This window comes from Cetorhinus maximus, chromosome 25 (genome assembly GCF_964194155.1).
Source record: "Cetorhinus maximus chromosome 25, sCetMax3.hap1.1, whole genome shotgun sequence".
Classification (NCBI taxonomy): Eukaryota; Metazoa; Chordata; class Chondrichthyes; order Lamniformes; family Cetorhinidae; genus Cetorhinus; species Cetorhinus maximus.
Window position 1 is genome coordinate 525,772 of NC_135903.1, and position 16,387 is coordinate 542,158.

At 41.9% G+C, this 16,387-nt stretch overlaps 1 protein-coding gene across 1 annotated transcript in view; it reads left to right on the forward strand.

Annotated features, from left to right (window-relative positions):
- The window catches only part of cavin1b (caveolae associated protein 1b), a 74,866-nt gene extending 63,334 nt beyond the window's left edge, over positions 1-11,532 (forward strand). Inside the window, exon 2 of the mRNA XM_078529223.1 lies at positions 10,297-11,532. Within this exon, the coding sequence (XP_078385349.1) occupies positions 10,297-11,028 (732 nt within the window). The 3' untranslated portion in view covers positions 11,029-11,532. The remainder of the gene's footprint in view (positions 1-10,296) is intronic.
- The last annotated feature ends 4,855 nt before the right edge of the window (positions 11,533-16,387 follow it).

The window sequence follows — 16,387 nt, forward strand, 5'->3', positions numbered from 1 at the left end:
ACCCTCCCTCTCCATTGCTGTTTTATCTGGGCCTTTGTAGTCATCGGCCAGGAATCTTCACAGGCCGGACGGAAAACTTGACGGACCAGCCAAAGAAAATCCCGGCCATAAATTCTTTACATCCCACGGCCTAGACCCCAAAAGTCATATTCTGTCACTTTTAAGATTGATCTCCTGGGGTTAATGTTCAAACAACAGCTTTTGTGTGAGCTTTAAGTTTAATTAGTAAGTTTAAAGTAGCCATTCTCAACGGCATGGAGCATTTAAAATGATTTTTCGGAATGGTTTTGGCCTTTTGGGAATAAATTTAAATTTACATTTTTCACCTTCTCCACCCCTGAAATCTTTCAACCATGAAAACAGAAATTTTAGAAAAAGATCTTAACTCATTCAAAACCCACCCAGCTGCACAGAGTTAAAATCGAGGACATGATGTCTGTCCGTGCTTGTGTCTTACAAGGGGAAATCTTTAAAATCCACGCAGGAGTACAAGTTGCAAAGGTTCAGCTTTATCACTTTGTGTTAACAACACTCACTCTAAAATTGATTGAACCCACACAGTCTATTTATACATTTGAGTATCCATGCCTGCCGATTGCCTTTTTATGTCCAGAATGGCGACAAAGATGTTGCAATTTTCTTAAAACAAAAGAAAGTTTTGTAATTATATAGCACTTTTCATGACCTCTCAAAGTGTTTTACAGACAATGAAGTACTTTTTGAAGTGTAGTCACATGTTGTAATGCAGCAGCCATTTTGAACACAGCAAACGCCCAGCAGCTGGGATAATGACCAGCTAATCCGTTTTGTAATGTTGATTGAGGAACAAATATCGGTCATAATTCCATTGCTCTTTTTCGAGATAGCGCCATGAGATCTTATACATCCACCTGAGCAGGCAGATGGGGCCTCGGTTTAACATCTCATCTGAAAGACAGCACCTGCAACAGCGTAGCACTCCCTCAGTGCTGCACGGGAATGTCATCCTTAATTTTTATGCTCCAGGTTCGCAGCTGAATAACACGGGGCAGGGCCGGGGGCGGGGGTGGGAATGGGGGTTTGGGGGGGTGTGGGCGGGGCCAGGGATGGAGGTAGGAGGTGGGAGCGGGTGTGGGGGTGGGGGAGGGGGCGGGGGGCGGGGGGCGGACGGCACGTCCCCCCGGAAACCACCCACAGCCATAAAGCGCTGCGGGGTGGACTAATGAGGGCCGATTGGGACCTGCCTCCCCTCAATCCAATTATCCAGCAGCTCCATCAATCCCGACAGCACTGGGAAGGCATCAGTGGCTGCGGGAACGTTGGAGAAGAGAGGACCCTAAGGCCTTGGATCTCTGGAGCAGATAAGCCCAAGGCCTTGGGCCAGGAGGCTTTAGGTAGGGTAGGGAGAGGGGCAGGGGGAGGGAGGGGAGTGGGTTTAATGGAGGGAGCAGTTGGAAGGAGTGGGGGGGTGTTCATCCTAAGGGAGAGGGTCACCCTGTGATTGGCCAAGGGCAGCCCCTGAAGAGCGAAACCCCCCTTCCCTTCCCGCCTTTTAAGTGCTTGAGGTAAAAAGAATCAGGTTCTCCGCTCCCACCCTGCTGCCCACGCCAAGCAATTAATGGGTGGGCAGGGTTTTCTCAGGGTCAATTGACTTGATAAGAAGCCGACTTGACCCTTAATTGTTCATTTAAATATGGCGAGCTGGTGCCGGTTTGGGTGCTGCCCACCCCCTGTATTATGGGGGTGAGTGGGAAGGTGGTGGGCACCCACCCCATTTTATGTGCCGCCCTCTATTTTATGCAGCCCACCCCACGGGAAACACGCCTGTCGGGGGCAGATCAGATTCTGGAACCCAGAATTTTATGACTCTGAAGCAATAGTGGCTACAAACTGAGCCACGTCATCGCTACTCTACACTGACACAACGTAGACGTTAATACATCCAATTCTTACGCTCATTGCTCCACTGCAATTATTAAAATAATGTCACCAGAACAAAGCTTTCAAAACATTCGAACTGTTACATAACCTTTCTCATTTTTAAATTCCACCATGACACAGAATGAAAAATGAAATTGACTACGCAGAGAGGAAAACATCACAATGTACAAGGGATTTAAATCAGAGACCACTTCGACCTATGAAAATATCTAAAACCTTTCTTTGCTACGTGTTTCCCAGCATTTTGTGTTGGAGCCTTTTCCATGTTTGTTCTCAGGATGAGGATAATGTGACAGTTTTTGATACTGTCACCAGAGGGCGTGTGGACGCTGTGTAAATTCACTTGTGGTTTGTGGGGCAGTGTGGACTGGATCTGCAGCTTAGACTGAAATTCTCTGCAATTATATCGACTTCAAAATCTTAAACTACCTCAATTTAACATTGTTTATCTTGTTTTTATTTACCTACAAAAATACATCTACAAATGGAAGCAAAGAGATGTGAGAACTGTTTTCATGAGGACATCTCACCGGCTGCAGTATAACTATCCTGGTGCAAAGTAAACATTGCATCTCCTGGAGACATTGCTCTCAATGCTTTGTATTAAGGGGCAAACAGACTCTCCCAACATTAAGAATTAACTAAGCAGGCATGTAGCGAGCTTCTTTTTGGCTGGAGTGTGACCCACGGCATTGCACAGCCGGCTGTATAACTTTGGCCCGTTGACCTCTTAACAGATTCCACAGGTACTTGCTGGAGACCATTAGCTTCAGTATATCTGAAGATGTTATCAGGTTAAAAATTACAGGAAAGGTGAAAAGAGCCAGACTATGTTTATGCCAGGTGTTTGAATTCTGCATGAAAAAAACCATGGCTCTTAAAAAAGTAAGCCCATTACTTAGTAAACCCAGTGTGAATGCTTCACACCTACAAGCCTAAGATGTTTGGCCAGTGGTTTGGCCCCTGCCTGTTCTCTACAGACCAAAACAGATTTCACCATCATCTAGAGATTTGCCAGCCTCAACCAACAGTTTGCCTTCACCCCCGACACAATGACATAACAGACAAGCCTAATGTCGATGTGCAGAATGGTAGCATCAGCATTAAGCTCAATGTAAATCCTCACAAACAGGACAAGGAAAAACCCATGGGTTAGCTGAGTGGGCTGTCAATCCACCAAGGGATGAATAGAGTCATGTCAGTATCGTTCATGTGCCACCTAATGGACCAGTCAAGAAGAGTATGCCTGGGAGTCTGATAGAGGAAACTGGTCAATGGTATCAAGGACGATGGGAAGGGTAGGAAGCAAATGAGGAAGAAAAAGCACAAAAGGATCCTTTTGTGTAAACCACAGATTAACTGAGTGGATGCACAACCGTTCAATCTGCATCACTTCCATTCTCACATTCAGAGAAACCCACTTGATTTCTCTACTTATTATTCCCTGATACCAATTACATCAAAGATGATGGCAGAAGGAGCACTGAATAAGTGTCCCCTTCCCCCCACTTCAGGGCTCAGCTTGAGTGAAAAAAGCTTGCTGCATTTTTATGGGTGCTCTTCCCCCTTTAAATAGGCTCTGTCCTGTACTGCCGCAACTCTGTCGGTCCTTTTCAATAGCAGTGGGTTCCCTCTTGGTGATGGAGGTCAAAGTGGTTTGGCAAGTATAAGTAATGACGCCTGAGGTAAAAACTAGATTGGTGTCACGGGGAGTGGAAGCCCTACACCGACTTCCTCCACCCCCCACAGCGCAATTGGGACAATCCAGCCCTTAGTTTAATCATGATACAGGAAGGTGACAGAATACGCGATTACAAAATGACACATTCATGCCCCCCACAGATAACTTTCTCAGGATGGATTGTGGGTTTCCTTCCGTGTAGGTGAATATTAAAAAGGTTATTTTAATACTGTGTAGTGTATGTGCCCGGCAACAGATGTAAATCCTGTTCTTCTGCCACCAAGATAGTTGATAGGGTACAATAAGTAACAAAGGAGCACAGCGGATTATCACTGCATATTGATGTACTGAAACAATTCGATTGTTCACTGATAGGGGTGGGATTTCCCCTCAGTAGTAATGTTGTCACTGGCCGTAAATCTGTTCCCGCCTACTCTAGGGAAAATCCCATCACCCAAAATGTGTGGAAATTTCTTTGTAAATGTCCTTTAATAAGTTCTCTTCACAGGGTTTATTTGAAAGATCGAATGATTGTTCAATTTTCTGAGATGGGTGTGGAATTGACGGGCAACTGGAATAACAACCAATAACAGATCATTTTGTACCACGAAAAGAAAGGCCACATCATTCTGAAAGGGAGATACAGTGTTTCTCAGGTGTCCTTTGTTCTGATAGCTTATGCAGGTCGGAGGCAGCCTGAAAGCAAGAGATTTTGTTTGAAGATCTTACCTTCAGTGATATCATGAAAGAAAGGGCAAATTTGCACGTACAATGGGCCTTCCCAGAATGAAAAAACAGTAAAAACTGGGAAATAAGAGTTCTGGCCTGAACTGTTTTTCGCTTCTGGGTTTTAGGATTGGAGAATGAGCCAAAGTGCTTCGGGGCCATTGAGATGCATTTGAGTTTTTTTTATTCATTCATGGGATGTGGGCGTCGCTGGCTGGGCCAGGATTTATTGCCCATCCCTAATTGCCCCTTGAGAAGGTGGTGATGAGCTGCCTTCTTGAACCGCTGCAGTCCATGTGGTGTAGGTACACCCACAGTGCTGTTAGGGAGGGAGTTCCAGGATTCTGACCCAGCGACAGTGAAGGAACGGTGATACGTTTCCAAGTCAGGATGGTGAGTGACTTGGAGGGGAACTTCCAGGTGGTGGTGTTCCCATCTATCTGCTGCCCTTGTCCTTCTAGATGGTAGTGGTCGTGGGTTTGGAAGGAATGTTGAAGAAGCCTCAGTGAATTCCTGCAGTGCATCTTGTCGATGGTACACACTGCTGCTACTGTGCATCAATGGTGGAGGGAGTCAATGTTTCTGGAGGTGGTACCAATCAAGTGGGCCGCTTTGTCCTGGATGGTGCCAAGTTTCTTGAGTGCTGTGGGAGCTGCACTCATCCAGGCAAATGGGGAGTATTCCATCACACTCCTGACTTGTGCTTTGTAGATGGTGGACAGGTTTTGGGGAGTCAGGAGGTGGTTACTCATCGCCTCTGACCTGCTCTTGTAGCCACAGTATTTATATGGCTAGTCCACAGTTTCTGGCCAATGTTAACCCCCAGGATGTTGATAGTGGGGGATTCAGTGATGGTAATGCCATTGAACATCAAGGGGTGATGATTGTATTCTCACTTGTTGGAGATGGTCATTGCCTGATACTTGTGTGGCGCAAATGTTACTTGCCACTTGTCAGCCCAAGCTTGGATACTGTCCAGGTTTTGCTGCATTTGGACATGGACTGCTTCAGTATCTGAGGAGTCGCAAATGGTGTTGAACATTGTGCAATCATCAGCGAACATCCCCACTTCTGACCTTATGATGGAAGGAAGGTCATTGATGAAGCAGCTGGAGATGGCCGGGCCTAGGACACTACCCTGAGGAACTCCTGCAGTGATGTCCAGGAGCTGAGATGATTGGCCTCCAACAAGCACAACCATCTTCCTTTGTGCTGGGTTTGACTCCAACCAGTGGAGAGTTTTCCCCCTGATTCCCATTGACTCCAGTTTTGCTAGGGCTCCTTGATGCCACACTCGGTCAAATGTGGCCTTGATGTCAAGGGCAGTCACTCTCACCTCACCTCATGATTTCAGCTCTTTTGTCCATGTTTGAACCAAGACTGTAATGAGGTCAGAAGCTGGCGGAACCCAAACTGGGCATCAGTGAGCAGGTTATAGCTAAGTTTCTTTCCATTACTTTACTGATGGGGTGGTAATTGGCCGGGTTGGATTTGTCCTCCTTTTTGTGTACATGACATACCTGGGCAATTTTCCACATTGCCGGGTAGATGCCACTGTTGTGGCTGTACTGGAACAGCTTGGCTAGGGGCACGGCAAGTTCTGGAGCACAAGCCTTCAGTACTATTGCCGGAATGTTGTCAGGGCCGGTAGCCTTTGCAGTATCCAGTGCCTTCAGTCATGTCATGATATCACGTGGAGTGAATTAAATTGGCTGAAGACTGGCTTGATGGTAATGGTAGACTGGGGGATATGCCAGGCCATGATTGTGTTCGAGTACGATTCTGCTGCTGCTGATGGCCCACAGTCTTGAGTTGCTAGATCTGTTTGAAATCTATCCCATTTAGCACGGTGGTAGTGCCACACAACACGATGGAGGGTATCCTCAATGTGAAGGTGGGACTTCATCTCCACAATGACTGTGTGGTGGTCACTCCTACCGATACTGTCATGGACAGATGCATCTGTGGCAGGCAGGCTGGTGAGGATGAGGTGAAGTATGCTTTTCCCTCTTGTTGGTTCTGTCACCACCTGCCGCAGACCCAGCCTAGCAGCTATTGTCCTTTAGGACTCAGCCAACTCGGTCAGTAGTGGTGCTACTGAGCGACTCTTGGTGATGGACATTGAAGTCCCTCACCCAGAGTACATTCTGTGCCCTTGCCACCCTCACTGCTTAATCCAAGTGTCATCAGCTGAGAGAGGGCAGCACGTGGTAATCAGCAAGAGCTTTCCTTGCCCATATTTGACATTGAGGACTCCCAGGGCAACTCACTCCCGACTGTATACCACTGTGCCTCCACCTCTGCTGGGCCTGTCCCAGGATAGACGCAGGGATGGTGATGGTGTCTGGGACATTATCTGTCAGGTATGATTCCGTGAGAATGACTATGTCAGGCTGACTGGTCTGTGAGATGGCTCTCCCAATTTTGGCACTAGCCCCCATATATTACTGAGGAGGACTTTGAAGGGTCAACAAGGCTGAGATTGCCGTCGTCATTTCCAATGCCAGTCCGGTTTTATTCCTTTCCTTTTTTGTGACTTTGTACAACTGAGTGGCTTGTCAGGCCATTTAAGAGTCAACCACATTGCTGTGAGGTTGTGGGTCTGGAGTCACATGTAGACCAGACTAGGTAAGGCATCTTCACCAGCCATTTGAATTTTTAAGTTAAAAGTTTTCTAAATGTTTAAGGTTGAAACCAATCTGATATCTTCTTTGCAAAAATGACAAGACAGTGATCATTCATGGGCACAGGCCTGCTATAGAAGCAATTTCACATGGACAGTGCTGACATAGAGGGTGCTTGGGATAAAGGGAAGCCTTCTGGCACCAGCAACCCCATCCCCCTTTCATCGTGTTGCTCTCCCCCTTGTGTCCCAGAGTCTTCAGCAGCACTCTCACTGTTGTAACCATGAAGATGTCAGCCACTGTCATATTGCAGGCACTGATTGACCCTCCTTCATCCTCAGCCTTCCCACCTTCCCTAATTGGACGGTGACCCCTGAGGCACATTCATCAGTGACCAGCTCCATGAGATCATTCCTGAAGTCCCGCCACTCCTACAAGAGGTGTCAGGACCCAAAAATGGACCCAACTGCAAAAATTTTCATTTTCTGCAAGATACAGCCAAATTATACACAGTGAGTTTCTCCAATGGGATAATGACCAGATAATCTATTGGTGTGGTGCTGGATGAGAGATAAATATTGACTATGAAACCTGAAGAACTGCACTTCCCTTCTTTGAAAGCTGTCATGGCACATTTTAGATCCACCTGAGAGGATCAGGATCTCAGTTTAATACCTCAGCTGATAAACAGCACCCCCGTTGGAGTTACACTGAAGAGCTCACTGTTCCTTATGTTTAAACTGTAATTGTTTTCCCTGTGAGCATGTTACCCTGCTGATTCACAAAGTCAAATTACCAGACAAAATGACACAATTTAGGCAGTAATTAAAAGGGATGTATTTTTACTTATACATTCATGGGATGTGGGTGTCACTGGCAAGGTCAGTATTTGTTGCCCATCCCTAATTGCTCTTGAGATGGTTGTGGTGAGTGGCCTTCCTGAATTGCTGCGGTCCTTATGGAGAAGGGATAGCCACTGAACTGTGGGAGAGGGAGTTCCAGGATTTTAACCCAGTGACAATGAAACACAGTGGTTTTTTTTTCCAAGTAAGGGCGGTGCGACATGGTGAAGAACTACAAGGTGACGGTATTCCCAAGCACCTGTTGCCCTTGTCCATTTTTTGTGTGTGGTTTTTTTTGTGGACAGGACATACTTGTGCAATGTTCCATTTTGTTGGATAGAAGCCAATATTGTAGCTGTACTGGAACCATTTGAGTCAAGCTTGACTCGTTCTGGAGCACAAGTCTTCAGCACTGTGGCTGGTTGTTGTCAGAACCCCTAGTCTTTACTATGTGCTGTGTCCAGTGCACCCAGCTGTTTTTTAATGTCATTTGGAGTCATTCACCTTGGCTGGAAACTAGTTTTTGTGATGCTAGAGGCCTAAGGAGAAACTGAGTTGTGTTGTTTCACTATAATAGAGATTCACCTTTCACCACAAACACTCTGCTGCACTTTGCACCATTGGAAGCAAGCTCAACAAACCTGACAAAGTGCAGAATATGTCAGGAGAGTGATGGGGTAGCTTGTTCTTACATAAGACTGAAATTGTTGGGGTCATTGTACACCATGTTAGTGAGACAATCTGGCATTGGAACTGAAACTGAACTCTCTTCACTTCTACAGTATGAATGGCCAAAGCATCTCACTCTCTCTATCTCCAAGTACACTGCCTGTTCATGTTCTCCTCTTTGCCTTGGCTACAAGAACAAACAAAAGCAATCATAGCATTGCTGTGAAAATCTGGTTCATAAGTCATATGTTTTAGAATATAACTTCTAGTTTTAGGAATTAAAGTTTTAACTGTAGAAAAATAGGGGCATCTGATTGAGAAACTGATAAGCAACCCTGAAGTAAATGCAATTCAAACAAGCTTGAAGTTAATTGCAACTAAAAGATAACCTATGTTTATCTGAAGATCAGAGTTAGAAGTGTAAACATTGAAAAGGAGGTGGCCCATTTCTGAACCTCTTGGAAGAGCCTGGATGTCTATCATTCTCTCCATAGAAGAAACTAAAAGCTCACAATTCTGGGAAAGAAAGTCAAAAAGCTCCATTAGCAATATAAAGTATTCATATGGGTTGCAGAATCAAAGAGTTGTTTGAAAGTAAAACAATCTGTTTGAATTTCTGCTTGAATCATCCCAAATCATGCTTACAGCTAGTGGGATAAATCTACAGTGGTCCTCATAGAGTCTTGAGGCAGAATGCAATCAGTTTGAATAGTGAGCCTAGAAAGAGCTGTACAGAAGCTGTGGAAGAAAACTGGGAAAGAAAAGCAATCTTTGTATGCCCAAAGCCAGAACAAGGAGCTGAAGTCGCAAGGTCCTGAAAGAAAACTGAAATGTTGCTCAGCCAAAAGCTATTGGAAGAATCCCCATGAAAATTGTACCTCGAGGAATAGCTAGAATATTAAGGAAAATTAAAGTAAATTCCAGAGGACTGTGGCATACCTTTGGGTTTGTCCCAGGGAAAGTGAATAAACCTTCAAGATTTCATAAGATAAGAAAACTCTTGGAGGAAGTAAAAAGTAGAACTGAGTTTATAGCATAAGTATTTAAGTTATAGTCTTAAGTTAATTGTGCTTACTTAGTTTAATTCTTTTTGTTTCTCTTTAAAAATGTGAAATCTTTTATATACGAAATGAGAGCAGAAGTAGGCCAGTTGGTCCCTCGAACCTGCTCCGCCATTCAATTAGATCATGGCTGATCTGTTTGTATTTCTAATTCCATATTCCCATCTGCCCTTTTCACCCCCTTGCCTAACAAGAATCTATCTACCTCCACCTTAAAGATATTCAATGACCCTGCCTCCACTGCCTTCTAAGGTAGAGAGTTAAAAAGTCGTACAACCCTCTGAGAAAAAATATTGCTCCTCACCCCTGTCCTAAAAGAACACCCCTTAATTTTAAAACAGTCGCCCCCTAGTTCTGGACTCACCCACAAGCGGAAACATTATTTCCATATCCACTTTGTCAAGACCGTTCAGTGTCATATATACTTCAATCAAGTCACCCCTAAGCCTTCTAAACTCCAGCGGAAACAAGCCCAGCCTGTTCAGCCTATCCTGGCAGAGTCCTGTCAGTTAATTATTGGGTGTTCATATTTCTCTTCAAACATTAATGGTGCCTAACAGGATTGTAACAGTGTGCAGGCTGGAAAGCTAGAAGACAAAATATCATAATTCATCGGACCATATCTTGTTGATAGTTAGTAGGATTTCACTACCAGCGAAAACCTTTGAGCTAACTTGGGCAAAATGTTGTCAAATATTAAAACTGAATAGCTTTTATAGGATTTTTGTCAAAGAAACTTCCTTTGCTATAATATTGTATTTTGTATCTTTCAGGATGATACACCTATACCTGCAAAACTGAGCCTTAGCAGATCTGTAAAAGAGCACATGAAAGCACCAGAGGAAAGTGCCGAAGGAAGAGAACTTGTGACCAATGAGAACCACCCTGAGGGTGAAACGATCTCACTCTCCTCTGATGAAGAGGTGGAACTCGAAGTCATTGAAGAGGAAACAACAGCAGTCCGCCTGAAAAGGAGTAGCATGAGGCGTATGGATGACTTCAAGAAGGCATTCTCCAAGGAGACCGTGGAAAAGGCTAAGCAAAGGACAAGGGAAAATCTACAGAAGACCCGACTGAGAACAAGGGAGAACATGGAGAAGACCAGACAAGCAACAAGGGAAAACCTGCAAAAGACGAAGCACACATTTGAAAAGAAAATTAACAAGCTCGGCAACAAGATAGTGACACAAGAAAGGAGAGACAAGATGAAGGACTCAAGAGCAAAGCTGAAGAAGTCCTTCACACCAGGTCATCAGAAAACGGCAAGGTGTCGGACAACCGTCTACAGAATTCCACCATTTACATTTTGGGTTAAGAAGATGAGAGATGGGGATGTGGTGGTACAGGAGGTGGAGATGATGGAAGGTCAGGGCGAGGACCACATGACAGAAAATGAAGACAACACTGATCTTCTTATTGAAGAAATCCCTGAAGAATCATTGGAGGAAGATAGAGATTCAGAAGAGACCGAACTCCTTCTGCTTCAGAAAAGAGGAATTGAGTAATGACTTTGTTTATTGGAAGTGACGTCATGAGACTCTTGCTAGTTGGCTAAAGCAAATAAACCAGAATGGAGGAGTAAAAAGTTTTGGGAATAGTTGATTGTAAAGTATGAATAAATTAAGAAATGAGTGTTGTGCAACATGGTAATCCCCTGGTTTTAGTTATTCCAACTTGTTACCAGTAAGCATTGCTTTGATCAGAAAAAGCAAGTTTTGTGTCACCAGCTCCATTAAAATACTAAACAGGATTCCATTTCCAAATCATTTCAGTTTGAAGAAACAACTATCTAAAAGTACACTTATGGCTTTTTAATCTAAATTATAAACGTATTAAATAATAATCCTACATGAGGAGAATCAATCTTATTTTCAGAGATGAGAAATAAATCAGCAAAATTAATGCTTGCTTTCCAAACTGATATGAAAGTTGTAATCATGAGGATTCTTACAATTTGTACTTTTATTTTTGTGGAGAAGCTTGTATATTATTAAAGATTTTAAAGGTAATGAGATTTTTTTCAATTATTATGCAGAGTAATACAGATTATTATGGGATTAGAATAGATGGGTGCTTGATGGCCGGCACGGAGATGATGGGCCGAAGGGCCTGTTTCTGTGCTGTATGACTCTATGACTCTGTCAACCATATTTTCTTTTGGAATTCATAATCTTATTTTATTGATTAATTTTCCCGAGAAACATGATTATGTTCTGGCCAGCTTTTTCAATTACAAACTCATAAATATTCGTCAACCTTAGTGCAAAATGAGATGTTATTTGCCTTGTTTTCTAGTTGGCAACAGATATGATGAGGTGTAGTACACCATTGCCATCAAGAACTAAATCATCGAGCAGTAATGCAGGATATAATGTAACTCAAAGCCTTTCTAACCTGATTTTAAATGACAATAGCTTATGGTAACAGCTGAAAGTATGGACAAAGCATTGTCTGATACAACACAGGCCAGGGCAAAGGCTAAATTAATTTTGTTACAAAGAAGGAGTAGACTTGATGCATCAGGATGTGAAAAGAAAGCCAGCGAATTCAGAATGATTCAGAAGATTATTGTGCATCATATTGCTATGGCAATGGAACTTGTTAAAAGTAGAACGGAATGTTGCTCTTGCCAACGAGCGAGAACGAGAGACCTTGTATGGCGTCAATGCTTTTGTCTATATAAAGTGAAACATGTTCTGCATTCATCACACAGCTGGCATATCAATTAGATGGCATATCTTACCTTCGCAGTTTTGTTTAATTTGCTTTTATACACAGTAACCATAGTAATAGGCAAAGGTGTAATGCATTGCATGTTACAGGCATTAAAACTGCATCACTACTGTATAATAATAATTCATTAAAAAAATTTATATACATAATTATATCAATTTCCTGTAGCAGTTACTTATAAATCATAGAAGTTAGTTGATGATTTGTGGAAGTAACCTTTTGATTTCTGCAAAGGAGATTTTGCACCATACCCAAGTACTTTTAAACTTATATTTCTTCAGACAATTTTACAAGCAGAAATCCTACACCACAGTTTTTTAATTACATTCAGTAATATACAAGGTTATTTTTGCATCTATCTAGAATATATTAAAGATCTTATATCTGCACATACTGTTAACTTTTTGCCATTATAAATTCCTCTTGTGCACACTTAATAATAGCTGTTGTAATGACATCTTCCTGCCAGTAGAAGTTATGTGGCATCACCTCTGGCAGGAAGGTCTAATTACAGCATGACAAGTTTACCTTGGCAGTGCACACTATAAATGTGAGCAGAGGAATTTATTATAAAAATAAAGACACAATATATAACTTTAAAATGACAACTAAATTACGGCTGTGCACCTTGATTCAATTACCCCCTGCTCATTAATCCTGCTTTCCATGAAGGTCATACTTGGTCTTTACTGTCCATGCGTAACACCATAAGTAATGTTTTAGCAGACAATATGAGAAAAAAAATTGGAATTATACTGCATGATATTAGCATATTAATTCTTAATGTGTTTGTATGAAATTCTGTTGTCTGCTAGTTCAACAGATTAGTTAATTTGTTTAAGGTGTATGAGTTATTTTCTCTCTTCAAATAACAGGCGAAGGATTTTCACACAAACGCATTAAATCCTTGTAGTTAATATTGTGCAATATGGTTTCAAGGCTGATATTCCAAATATTGGTTTAACTTGGATTCCATGGACAGACAGTCTCCCATTTTTTTATTTGGAAGTGGGCAGCTCAAACATTTTGGAATTATATATTTTGCTACTTGTAAATAGTAAACATGTTCCAAACATCATACTTGAAAAATGCACCACAATTTGTCTCAGATCTAAATGTTTTTTGACTCTCGGAAACAGTGTAACTCCAGAAGACTTTTAAGGGATTGGAAAAGACCATTATATTTAACATGCCTGACCCATCTCCATAGGTCAACCTAGACATTGCTGCCCTCTCACCATATGCCACAATCCCTCCTCTCGACACAAACATACCCAATTGGCTATTTGTCACATTTATACTATTTGTTTCAATGGTCTTTACTATTCCACAGCATGTGTTTCATTGTCCATTTTTTTAGTCAATGCACAACACTGATTTGCAGTGATCCAATGTGCTTTGATACCTCTTTGCATCTCACAGATTCCTGGTTAAAATTAGCTTAGCTTTATGGATCATTGTAATGATGTTATTTCAATGCAAGTTTGAATGCAAAGCAAATGTTGCAAAATGGCTGTTCCATTTTTCTAAAAAGTATTTTGCAGCAAAATCTAAATTTCCAAAATGTACATTTCCACCAATTGTCAATTTGATTCTGAATGCAAATTGATAAATGGATAACATGTATATGGTAAAGTATATGACTGTATCCTGGAGATCAGCATGAAGCAAGGAGCATATATGTAATATCTGTATGTAATAAACATATAGAAAAACAGAATTGCTATTTAGCTTACAATTTTTCAATACAACAACAGTGTTTATGAATATACACTTTGCAGGAGACTTTAAATCTTTGCCTTCTATATATTGTATTTTTAATGTAGGCAAATGCTTAACAATTCATAATAAAAAACAATCTTATATACAAGAGGTCATTGTTTGTGGGCCTGTATTATTCCTTTGTGTTAAGGTGTCTAGAGTAATACGATCACCACTTTCTTACATCATGAAGTAAAAGAGCTACCATGTAAAGTGAATCTAACATAGTAACTCTCCTTTCCTAAATTGATGACTTTACACTTAATATTCTCCCATTTTGGCTCCTTCACTCCCACTGACTCGTACTGGGGTGCAATTGAAAAGACACTTTCCAGTTTCTACCCCAATTACCCTAAAGCAGCCACAATTTCCTACAGCCACCTAGAAGATTATAAAACATTCAAGCTTATTCAAATATCACTTGAAGCATGCATTGATGGAATCTGAACAATCTAACTAACAGACAATAGTTTGTTGTGAAATAGTCGTCAGAGAACTTAACCATTCTGTACCATGTTGCCCAATTCTAAAAATAATTGTGTGGACAAATTATCATTGAGCTACTGAAATGTTTCATATTTTCCCTAACTGGCCTCACATTGTATAAGAATAAGCACCAGTGAGGTGCAGGTTACTCAATGTGGACAACGTTTATAATGGCAGATGGTACTATACATTAGCACATATAGCTTTCAGTCTGGCTAGCAGACCCCACTACTATAGGAGTCTGCACTCTAAAGGGCTTTGTTATGGCAATTCTGGTAGAAGTAAAGGTTGTATGACTCGGGTGGCAAGCTCAGGCTTGTTAGAGAAAGCGCCAGCAGTATACCATCCAGATTAGATCCCCACTCTACTGAGTTTCTGATCAGCTGTACAGAGGGGCTGACAAGAAACCAGGTACCTCCCAGCAAGTTGGAGGAGAAATCAGAGACAACATTACCACTGGGCCAGTTTCTCATGCCTCACATTATGCTGGAGTGCATTATTAGTGGAGGCCTTGAAGCAAATCAACAAACACAAGAGGTAATCAAAAAAAATGGACAAGACAAGGGAAGCTGAAACCTTCATTAAATGATCATTTAAAAATGGAAAAAAGTGGCACAACATGTAACCCAGCTAAAATTATCAATAATGTTGATGCCTTTTTTTTTAAATTGGGAACTTGAAGTTATCCTTATACTTCAATTAGTTCTATGTGAAATATCCTAGCATAAAAACTGTTGAAAACCACAAAACAATAACATTAAATGCACTGACCATAGCAGTCTCAAACTAAATAATATATTTGTCAATGTCTTATCAATCACCTTGTTAAGGTTGGTTAATGTCAATTACGTTATTAAGGTTAAGAGAAACAGGTGATGGGTATTAAATGTCTTTGAGCACAAATAAACAAGGAATTCATCTGGCCCGATTGTCTGCCCCTCTTCCGCAGCTATGTTCACCACTGTGTGGTCTTGGAAAGGGAGCACGCGGTGTCCACTGGTACACTAGAGGCCTCCTTTGACAAGTGGGCACTGTGGGTGCTGGGGTGCATCATCATGCCCAGTAATGATATTTTAATTTGATTTTGTAAGTTTCCTTTGAAGTTTTGTTTTAATTACAGTGCCCCCAACAGGGGTTGTTTTCCCCTAGTGATTTATTGATTTTAGTTTAATTTATTAATTTTGTTCTATAAATAGGGGATTCATCCTGCCCAACTGCCTGCCTCTCTTCCATGGCTATGTTCGTGGCCAGGAGGCCCTGGAGAGGGAGCACACAGTGTCCACCAGTACACTCGAGGCACTTCCGCGATCAGTGGGCACTGATGGGGGTGGGGTGCATCCCCGGAAATGAAATTTTGATTTGATTTTGTAAGTTTCTTTTTACGTTTTTGTTTTAGTTACAGTGCCCACCAGGGACTGTCACCCACCCTGATTTATTGATTTTTAGTTTAATTTATTGATTTTGTTTTACAAAAGAGTGTTTAAACAGGGGATGAGTCATCATCACTCCCGGGAATGATATTTTAGTTTAATTAGTTAAGTTTCCATTCATGTTTTTGCTTTAGTTACAATGCCCCACCAGGGGCTGCCACCCCTTCTCATTTATTGATTTTTGTTGATTTTACTGATCTTTATTTTACTAATAGAGTATAAATAGGGGATAGCTGGGACACTGGGTTCTGTGAGAGGAGAGCTGTGAGACTAAACAAGTCAATAAACTCTCTTGATAAAGAAAAGCTCTTTGTCTTGGTTTCTGCTTCATCAACCAGCTTGGATCCTGTTAACATAAGTCACTCCAAGTGTTGTATTATTCTGCTGTATAGTACCATTGCCTTTTTATCAATTGGTCCAGTGTAATACTTCAGTGGACCAATGTGTTCCATAT